The 11,264-nt window shown below is 31.1% G+C and overlaps 2 protein-coding genes across 2 annotated transcripts; both read right to left on the bottom strand.

Annotated features, from left to right (window-relative positions):
* Positions 1 to 292: 292 nt before the first annotated feature.
* Positions 293 to 4,666, bottom strand: LOC120157450 (probable F-actin-capping protein subunit beta). The gene is made up of 8 exons (XM_039168560.1): positions 4,651 to 4,666; positions 4,108 to 4,231; positions 2,160 to 2,273; positions 1,880 to 1,952; positions 1,713 to 1,790; positions 1,378 to 1,494; positions 480 to 549; positions 293 to 374 (listed from the first exon to the last, which is right to left on the bottom strand). Exons 1-8 carry the CDS (start codon positions 4,664 to 4,666, stop codon positions 325 to 327), a joined length of 642 nt encoding a protein of 213 aa, XP_039024491.1. The 3' UTR covers positions 293 to 324.
* Positions 4,667 to 7,157: 2,491 nt separating this feature from the next.
* Positions 7,158 to 7,918, bottom strand: LOC120157449 (probable WRKY transcription factor 51). The gene is made up of 3 exons (XM_039168559.1): positions 7,728 to 7,918; positions 7,497 to 7,646; positions 7,158 to 7,320 (listed from the first exon to the last, which is right to left on the bottom strand). The coding sequence occupies exons 1-3, from the start codon at positions 7,916 to 7,918 to the stop codon at positions 7,158 to 7,160; spliced, it is 504 nt and encodes a 167-aa protein (XP_039024490.1).
* Between the last annotated feature and the right edge of the window lie 3,346 nt (positions 7,919 to 11,264).

Here is an 11,264-nt window from a genome sequence, read left to right as displayed (position 1 = left end):
TTCAGTTTGTTGAACACCCTTTTTACTGGAGATTGAGAGGTTTTCTTTTTTTGGCCAATGAAGGAATAATTTTCAAGTATAAGGTTTTAGTTGTGCTATGTTGCCTAAAACGATGGTCATTTGTAGATGGAGATGTTATTAACCAAAACAAATCATCAGCAAGAACATATAATGTATTGTTATAAAAGCAGAGTCGAACCATTGATCTGAATATATCCCATACACACATATTCTGAGGTCACTCGAGTAAAGCAAACATGACTTCAACTTCAAATGGCATCAAAACCACATCAACTGGTAGGCAATCTCATCTGCACCACATCATTAGAAGACCGTAAATTGCAAACCATCTCTGTCGTCTTTCCAAAGTAGACCTGCAAAATATGTAAATATTTTGGCCCCTACTACCAAACTCAAAATTATCAATGTTCGAACAGGCAAAGGCAGTTCAGATAAAGTAGTAGAGTTCCGGAGCTTACCCTCCATTTCTTCTATCATCTTTCCCGTGTTAGAAAGATGACCGTCGGCTACTGGGAGGTTCATATTCATCTACGGACAAAAAGATAACAGGTGAAAAGGGTTGTTTAGACCTTGACCGAAACTTCACATTTGAGTGTAGAAACAAGGGAAGGACGATAAGCCATAGGGTAACTGTCATATAAATACATTAACTAAGCAATATCCGCTCAGTCCATAAACATATCAGTATCAAACAGTAAAAACCGAATTGGACACCATGTTTTAAGACTCAAGTAAAAAGGGACTCAATGAAAGCCTTGAAGCGTCATATGAGACATGAAACTGAGGGAATAGCATTTGAGGTAAGATTGGTTTGCCGCTGATATGGTTCACAAACAGCTCAAACCGGGAGTACTGACTGAAAGAATTCAAATTCTGATATTTAACTTTACAAAGGCAATTCGCAAACAACTTTGTATCTAAGTTTATTGCCCTGGAGTTATGTTTATCTGACTCCTCACTTTTGTTGAAATACCCATATCTAACTTATGTCCAACATATACCCGTATTTGACACTTACACCCAAGTCCAAGTAACATAGTTCCATTCTTGGATTTGAGATGATCAATACTAGTTATGAACCATTTTTTTCTGATAGATCTAACCAATCACCGCTTGTGATATCCAAGATCATCAATTCAATGGCATTTGGTGATCAAGAAGTCCCTAAACCTGTTTCCACATCCCAGTGTTTCCAAAATTGAATAGATAGTAATGGATAGTAAAAAAGAGTTGAAAGTATCTATGGAGTACAAACCACGTTGAGTGGACATAATGCTGCATTCTCCAGCAGTTTATTTTCTTTCCACAAGGTGAAATCTTAAACTCTATATGTTACTAGAAAATCCCACAAATTACCTGTCGTCTGATATATCCAGACAAGCTGAAAGTGCCCGATGACACATCATCTGTAGTCAAAGACAGCATGACTGTACTAGTCAAGCAATATCGGGTAAATTCTTCTTCTGGTCCAACCTAAATCAAAGGTTAGAGACATTAGCAAGAGAATGCAGAATAAAGTAACAAACTTACTGTCCATAGAGGAATAAATAGTAAACAGGTAATAAGAAGAAGAAGAAGAAGAAGAGAAGAAGAAGAAGAAAGAAAGAAAGTAAGAAAGAGAAGGGGAAAGAGAGGCCTGAGACAAGAATGAAAGTTCTACATCCCTAATTGTATAAAGCCATTGAATTCACCTCTATAACGTGAATAGCATCCCAAGTTCCCTCCTCTAAATAACCTCTTCGCCCTTGCCCAGTCTTTGAGCCATCTTTCTCCAAATGTCAAGGATAGCAAATCAGAAGAACTAACAATGGTTACTGGCTTTATTTGGGATAAAAAGAATCTGCTTCTCTTTCTATACCAAAAAGCAGGCTACAAAACCTTCGTTGTCATCTTCCCACATATAGACAGATGAGACGCCACCTTCATAATACCCATTGTGTAATTAGTTAAACATAAACAAATAAATTATAAAAAAGCAAATATTGCATTAAAAAATCCAACTTGATGGAGCTACACCATAAAACCCAATATCCAACCACAAAAAAAGAAAAGCATAAAACAGAATAGAGGTCAATTGTAATCAAACCCACGCTAATAGCAAATTAATAAACAAAGCATGACATAAGTAAGAACCTCACTGGTCACAATAGACTGTAAAGATTTCGTTAGCTTCAATTTCCAATTGCCTCAACTTTGAAGATGGATAAGGCGCATCTTCCAATGGTGGATGGTATTTGTTTGACCAAGGTGATCTACAAGCAGTACAATTGCACAAAAGAAAACCACAAATTAAGAGTTAGTCACAAAGATGAATTATAAATGAAAATTGCTACTCCGCAAGTAAAAAGGGGCTCAATGTAACTCGAAAGATGGCATTAAAGCATCATATGTGACATGAAACTGAAGGAATAGCCTTTGATGTATGATTTGCTGCTGACGTGATTCCCTAACAGCTCAAACAGGGAGTACTGACTGAAAGAATTCAAATTCTGGAGCAAGCATGTGTGTTTAGGTTTTAAGCATATCAGATATGCAAATTCATTTCTTATAGATAATGAACATGCAAATACACACAAACATGAGAGAAATCACCGTGGCATAATTCTAATATTTCATAATGTTTATTCAACATCATGGTGATATGTGCAGTTTTCTGGATTTACACGCAGGTTGTTTCCACCATAAACATACAACTGTTTTACTAACATTCTGGAGGAAAATCTCCCAGAGTGACCAATATCTATAAATGAGTATAGTGCCATGGACTATACGTGCAAGCTTCTATAAAGATTTAGGGACAGACCCAACATAGGTAACTATCTATAGTCCTCACCAAATTTGAATCTAAAAATTAAGAGACAATAGAAAATAAAACCTCTAAAAGATTGTTAGCATAACATGATAAACATAAATGATTTTGATATAACATTAAATATAATAATTTTTGTAAAATTAATTTTAAGTCCCTAAAATTTGTCAAATCTTTAAAATGAGTCTTTTAAGTTTAAATTATATTAAAAATATCATTCAAATACTTTAGAATTAATTTTCAAAGTTTTATATTTCTCAAAATGTCAAAAACTATCTTTTTAAACAAGCATTGACCAGAAGTTTCGAAACTTCTACAAGAGTTTCGAAACTTTCCAAGACAGTAGCCCAAAAAGTTTCGAAACTTTTATGTAGTTTCAAAACTATCTCAAGAGTTTCGAAACTTTCCTTAATGTTTTGATACTTTGGGTCCAACTGTCATATTTTTCAATTGATCTTTCAAAGAGTTTTGAAACTTTCCCCAGAGTTTCGAAACTTTGTGTGCATATAGCCTTAAATGCGTGAATTTAATGCTTCAAACGGCTCCAAACTCCCTCCAACAACCACAAACGGCTAGAAATCAATGAGAGCATATAAAAGGGGTCTTCAAACAGCTAAGAAAAGACACGAAAGCTATCCCAACAATCAAAGAGCATTTAGAGCCAAATTTGTATTCAACTTTGACTTTCTTACATATAACACTATTCCATTCTTTGTATTTTTCATTCTAGTGTTCTTGGATGTGTGAGAGCTTCAATTTGCAAATATTTTATCTTGTGAGGATATTTAAAAATTTGCTTCTTTGTAATTTCTTCTTAGGAAGGGTTTTACACTTACTTTGGGGTATAAGTCTAAGTGTATTGTAAGGTTACACCTTATCCTAAAAGGTTATAACAAATTAGTGGGTTTGTTGAAATCCTTAGTGTGGAAGCTAAGGTAGTGGATGTAGACTTCATTGAAGAAGTTGAACCACTCTAAAATACTTGTGTCATCTTTTCATTTTCTTTCAAAAAGCCTCCATCATTTTTCTGATTGCCAATTCACCCTCTCCTCTTGGCCATTCAATTGATTCGATTGACTCAACATAACAATTATCATTTAGGCAAGATAAATGAGGAGAAGGGACCTTACTTTCCATTATTTTTAATCAAAACAAAAATTCAAACAGGAAAGAACACAAAACAGCTTTCAAACGCTTAGGCTACAATAGGAAAGGGACAATTAAGTTCAGGGTATATAACCTATACACTGATAGACTAATCAGAAGGGTAAAGCTACCTGTAAGAATCAGCATCTCTGTTGTATTCGCACAAAATGAATTTCTGCCCACTGTCCACATCAGATAAAACCTGTTTCAAAGGAAAATATGAAGCTCTAGTTATCTTTTTCTTAAGGTGAAAATCTAATCAACTTATTCATCCAAATTAAGGGAACAAAACGTAATTGTTGTAATATGTTTGAGATCAACAAAACTTCTCTGGTAATAAAACCAATAGATCAGTGTATATGGTTGCATGTAACAAGCTGGCATGAGGGTACCCAATACCGCAGAATCAAATCCTAGCAAAGGCAAAATGAAAATTTCAAGTAAAGAGCTGATTATATATGATATGAAACTAAAACAACAACAGCCTATGTTATTTGATTCGAGAACAGTGCAAAAAAGAAAGCTGGCAGCTTCATAGACAAATATTGAAGTAAACTTAGGGATCTACAACATGGCAATTTTTATGAATGATGAATAAACATTCAAACACAGGAATATTTTTTTCTGTGATATTTATAAATCAAGACCATTATAATAAGCTTTTAATATGCAACCATCAAACAAGGGCATCTCTGGGAGAACAATTTAAGTTCACGCAGTCAGTGGGAAAATGAGAAAGAAGACAAAGATACTCAATCCCAAACCGTTTATTTGGTCAAGTTCCTTGGTTCCTCCCAATACACGGGACAAGAGAATATCATTTGATAAAAATGGCTAAATAAATTTGTTTCACAACTTTAAGAAACTAAGCAGCCAACAGAAAACAGGTGAAATGCATTACTTTAATCGTTCAAAGCGACTGCCATGACTTTGAACTAGCATAGAGTGAAGAATGCATATACAACATCAAGAATATCTTTACAAAACACAAATTTTTAAAACTTGTCATAAATAAATAAATGTTCAGCCCTTTTTCACTTTAAAACTTGGACTAACTGAATAAAACACACTATAACATACGCAGACAGATATGCAAGATCATTAAAATTTTATTTTCTAAAAAATGACATTGCTTTAGTTTTAGAACGCATATTTTGCCCTTTCCTTTTCTAAGAAAGGTGTGGCTTATTTGATCCTAGTCTCTCTCGCGGTATATATATAATTTGATTGTCCTGGATCAATATTTGTCCATTCTATAATTAATTTTTTAAACAATTATTGTTTAATTAGCTAATACAAATTTGGATAAGATCTGATAAGATATATTATTCATTCAATTAATTAATAAAAAAATTATTCATTCAAAGATATTTTAAGAATATTATTTTTAGAGCCAACGAATGTTGGCACTAGTGATTGAGATTCAGGAATTTGAATTTGTAGGGTCAAGTTCAAATGTTACCACCGTCACTCTTGATAGGCAATCCGTAAATTTTTATGTAAATCCCAATTGAATCTTAGGCCCTGAACTGAGGAGCCACCTATGACCTAAACTTTTATTGTATCAATATATATATATATATATTATTTTTAGAATCAAACAGTTAAAAGAATTTTTATTGTTCTTATAAGTCACGTGTTCGAAACCCAATGACTATAGCAAATGATTGAATGGTTGAGTGTTTTTAGAACATATACTACTTTAATTTGTAATCACATTAACTTAATCCATATATATATATATATATATATTAGATTTAATTAATTTTTAAAAAAATTATTTTTAAATTATTATTTTTATCAAAATTATTAACTTATATGATATATAATTTCGATAAAAATATTTTTAAAATTTAATATTTCTATAAATATTTTTTAAATTTAATGATGTGATTCTGAATGAAGTTTTCATACATAAAAAATAAATAAACCTAAGATAATTTAATATCTACAACACTTAAATTTTAACTTTTTATATGAATCTCACAAATATAAAACATTAGTATGGATTTAAAACTGAAGTTTCGAAAATTATTATACCAAAGTAAGATGTTTTTAAGAAAATTTACACTAATTTAGGTAAAAGGAAGAATAAAAGAAATTAAAAATACGAATTGGAGAGTCAAATTTCATGATTTTAAAGTAAAAATAAATAAAATTTTATTTTTCGATAGAATAAAAACCATACTGAAGGTTTAAATAAGAATAAACAAATTAATAGAAGGGAACTAGTTGTTTAGAGAGAAATTCTTGAAGCTAGTTGTTTTTGAAGTAAAGTTTATACACTTATTTTTGTATTAAGCTTTTTTTTTTAAATTAAGTATTTTTTTTATTTTTTTTCTGATTAATTAAATAAGTTTTTTTGTTGAAATGAAAAAGGGAACATATTTTTAGATGACACTCGATGAGATACTCATTTAAAAGGAACATTTTAAAATCTTCTATGCATGTTTTATGCTCCATATTTGATGTACTTATTATTCCTTTAAGAATGTTTTTAAAGTTTAAAAATGACTTTTTAAAAAAGTAAATAAGTTTTATTATTACACTCAACACTTAGGGATGTTTATTTACTTCAGAATGATTAAACGCTGAATGATTCAAATACTGAATGATTCAGATGCTATGTATGAATTAGCTCTTAATGTGACATGCTGTTTGATAATGGCTCTGAATCATTCAGAATGTACTTTTGTGCTGAATCAATCAGGACTGTTTTGCTGAATCAGTCAGCACTGAATCATTCAGAGGTGAGAAACAAACAGTTTGAATGCTGAACGGTTCAGCATTCAGCGCCGAATGATTCCATTCAGAGCCAAACAAACAGCCCCTTAGTAGTAATACTATTATTATCAAATTATTCTTTCTTCAAATTTGGTTTAATTATTAAAAATTAAAACAAATGATAATATATAGCATACTTTCTTCATATTTATGTATTCATTATGTTATTTATACAAGATCAACATTTATTAAGTTATATAAAATCAAAGTTACAGATATAAAATTTTAAAGTTGTATGAATAAAATACTTTTCATACAAGAACAAAGAACTTGAGCAAACATTTGCGATACTAATACCATGCATGCAGTTGTGTATGTAGAAATGTTTCGGTTATATAGCTTAGGGTTCATGAAGAGTATTAACGTGGGCGCTGAGTAGAAGTAAAGATCTAAGGCATTAATAATTGGTACGAGAAATATCAAACGCCGCAGGCAAAGTTGTAGGGCTTTCATGGTTATGCTTCCCCTCGTATGTTGTTATCACAAACGCCCCATCTTCTCCTTCCCTCTCTACCCTTTTCTTCACCTTGCATCCTTCCCTTGAGCACCTGTAGTAGTGCCTGCATAGATATAATCCTTAGCTACCCCATTAATAATTACACATATATATTAACAAACTGCAAGCATAAATGATGATCGATGATGATGAAACTGAACTACGTGTTTGCTACTGTGCTCTAACTCGAACCTTACGAAACTGGATATCATTAATAAATCTAAACGAACCCCAGATTACCTTGGATTAGGGTTATTCTTAATCTTTTTCTTCCCGTATTTTTTCCATTTGTACCCGTCATCCATCACCTCAAGTCCAGATTTGATTCTGAAAGCGATTTTAAACTTCTCCGCATCCTCCCTCTCCATCTTCTTCGCATGACCCTCATTTCTGCAAATAAAAAAAAATCAGTAATCAAATAAAGAAGAATAAAAATCAAACTACGTAAATACAGGAAGGAGATACGTTTACATCGGCAACATATAATCAACACGTGGGCTGTTGCTTGGAACCTCCCAGGCCCAGCAGCCACCATTGACCGGGGAAAGAGTAGTGTAGGGTTTAAGACAAGAAGAGCTTGAGGCAGTTCCCGAACAAGTTTGGGGCTGACCGGGTAGAAGTAGGAGATCTTCAAAGTCTAGCTGATGACTGTCGAGCTCCATGGTGTGAGTGCGAATAGGGTTTGGGGTTGAAGATGGTGTGAGGAAGGTGGTGGTGGTGATTTTGGAGCTTGACATACCGGAGTATTAGAAGGTGTGAATGGAAAATGAAAGGAGTTAGAAATTTCTTTGGCTTTCGACTAGCTTAAAAATGAGAGAGCTTTGGACTCTACACTTATATTGTAAAAGGAATTGTGCACATCTTTGTTTTGAAGAGGTTTCACGGGAACTTCCTTGTAGAAGAAATCAATCCACATTCAAACTTCCACGTATTTCAGACTCTTGCCTTACAATGTTTTGCGACGTACGAATAAAATATATCACCTTAAATTTCATTTACATCTCGTATTAAATTTCACACAGTTTTATCAATAATTCCCTTATAGAGCATGTGGTTAAAAGTTTTCGTTTAGTATTTTTTTTACTCCTTTTAAGTTATGAGTTCAATACTCATCAAGTTATCAGAATCGAAATTCCTTTTCCTCCTCCTTAGGAATTATTCACACAAAAAAAATAGACATTTTTATTTTCTTTCTTTTATAAAATAATCACGTAAAACTATTTAAAAAAAATTATAAGGGGCTGTTTGTTTGGCTCTGAATGGAATCATTCAGCGCTGAATGTTGAACCGTTCAGCATTCAGTGCGTTTGTTTCGCACCTCTGAATAATTCAGTGCTGACTGATTCAGCAAAACAGTGCTGAATGATTCAACATCAAAGTACATTCTGAATGATTCAGAGTCATTATCAAATAGCATGTTACATTCAGAGCTAATTTATACAGAATCTCTGAATCATTCAGCGCTTAATCATTCTGAAGTAAACAAACAACCCCTAAATCTATTTGTTTAGGTACATAATAAGATTCTAGTGTTTACTTAATTAAATGTATATATCATTCTTTAACCAAAAAAATAATAATATATCTAATTACAAAAAGATAAACTTTTTTTTGTCTCCAAATCAAAGACCAGAGGAGTGTGAAACTTAAAGATGTCAAACTCATACAGGGAAAGAAGTGGGAAGGTATCCCCCTTCAATTGACTGAGTCTCGGATGAATCCAGTGTATATGGCTATATAATACCAAACTTGATAAACACTACTAGTAATACCTTTTCGGTCAAACTATTCTTTAATTTGGGTAAACATACATTTTGGTACCTAAACTTGGCCTCTAGATTCAATTTGTTACTTAAACTTTTTTTGTGTTCAGTCAAGAACTAGAACTTGGTCTCAAATTTCAATTTCCTACCTAAGCTTTCGTTTTTCAATTAGGTACTTGAAATTCTTTTTTTTTTTGATCAAATTGGTATTTAAATTTGGTTTCGTGATTTAAACAAGTCATTTACCACCTTAAGTGCCAATTTAGACCAGGTATGAAAGATATTTATCCTTTAATTTTTATGCTTGAAGCAGGCTTTTTTAGGGAATTGCAGCAAATTATTATTTCCGCAATTCCGCTGTGTTTTCTTTTTCATTGAAAAAGTGGATGGCGGTCCCACTAAAAACTGCCATTTGTCACTCCATGATAATGGCACCGGATAAAAATTAAAAATAATTTAAATATACTTCTAAAATAGAATGAAAGGGACAAGATATTAGTAAAATTTATGTAACCTACAAAATTTGTATATTATTTAATTTATTTTATAATAGAGAAAACGAAAAGTAGTGCAAGTAACATGTAAACAAATAATTTGTCTCCATATTGGATTTATATTTCTAGTTACCTAAAATATATTATGAGAACACATAAAATGTTAACACAAATAACTTTTAAAATAGATCAATATTTGTATAATATATGTTTGTATTTTTATGTTATTTTATAATTTATTGTCATTTTCAATAATACTGTTAAATTTATGGCATATCTTATCATTGTATTTGATATTTAATGATATATTTACCTCTATTTCTAAAATTAAAACATAAAAAATTAAAACAATATAGAGTGAGTACATTTAGTCAGTTGATTAAATTGCTAATTTTTTTTATATCCTCTTAGTTCTCATCTCCTCTAAATAAGGTTATGATTAGAATTAGAACTTATCAAAAAAATAAAAAAATTATCTAAATTACTCGAATCTTGTCTCGGACTATGTAAATATTGTCATATTATTACTCAAATTTAAATTATTAAAAAATAATAAATCACCCTAATTCATTGAAATTATTCAATAAGTTGATTTGTATTATAAATTTAAATAAGCATTGACGTGTTTAAAATAAAATACATTGCATGTGAACAATATATTACTTGGAGAGGAAAAAAATATCAACATATAGTTTACAACTTAATGTGCATATTTTTTAAATAGTGTAAGAGGGTTATAAAGGTAATATTTGTTTAAATCATTTTTAATCATTGACAACACATACACCTCATACATACAGCTGTTCAAACTTATGAACCCATAAAAGAATAAAATTATTTTAACCAACGAAACCGTTTGATGAATTTCTTAATATTCATATTTAAAAAATATTTATAGATATATGTGCATACCATCTATTTATAGATTATATAAATTACTCTATCCTTCCTATAATTTATGTTTTATATCGATTATGCATATAGTTTTAAAATATATATTTAACAAAGAGAAATGACAAAATTATCCATACAATGTAATTGATAGATTTGATTGATTTGTTTTGATAGGTGTAAAAGAGTGAGACATGTAAAGATAAAAAAAATACAAATATTGTTGTTTGTTGATTTTTTTTAATATGACATTTTCAATGAAATAATTTAAAAAATCAAAAGAGACACATTTAATGGCACATAGGGAATATATATATATATATATATATATATATATATATATCAATCGTGATGAATGATGACTATATATATAATAATAATAATAACAATGAATGAAAAAACAAAACATGATCCTAAAACCACAATTCGGCATATAGTGTAAACATTTCATGTCAAATTGATGATCTAATTTTAAATTCTATAAATTTTTATAAATTTGTATCTTTAAATATAATTTTTAACCAAAAATATAGACTCTTAATCTTGTGGTCGTGAGATCGAGTCCCACGGTGGGCAATTCATAATTCTGACTGTCGGAGGTTTTCCACGGAAGCTGCTCTCAACTTGACGTTGGAGACAGCCTACTACTCTACCTCCCCTCACCCCATTACATATGGGAATAAGGTCAGCTAATTTTTTGATACATCATGTGTGAAACGTTAACATACTACAAAAGCAATCTCCGTGGAGTGAGGTTGCTTAATTAGAAATTGTGGAGCTCTTTTATCATGCCACACACATTAATTGAAAATAGAGTTAATCTTGTTTAATATTATGGGTTTTCCAGGATATATTTTATT

The sequence above is a fragment of the Hibiscus syriacus genome, unplaced genomic scaffold (assembly GCF_006381635.1).
Source record: "Hibiscus syriacus cultivar Baekdansim isolate YM2019G1 unplaced genomic scaffold, ASM638163v2 tig00111272_pilon, whole genome shotgun sequence".
Classification (NCBI taxonomy): domain Eukaryota; kingdom Viridiplantae; phylum Streptophyta; class Magnoliopsida; order Malvales; family Malvaceae; genus Hibiscus; species Hibiscus syriacus.
The sequence above is the reverse complement of the archived record's forward strand: the minus strand, read 5'-3'. Positions and strand labels throughout refer to the sequence as shown.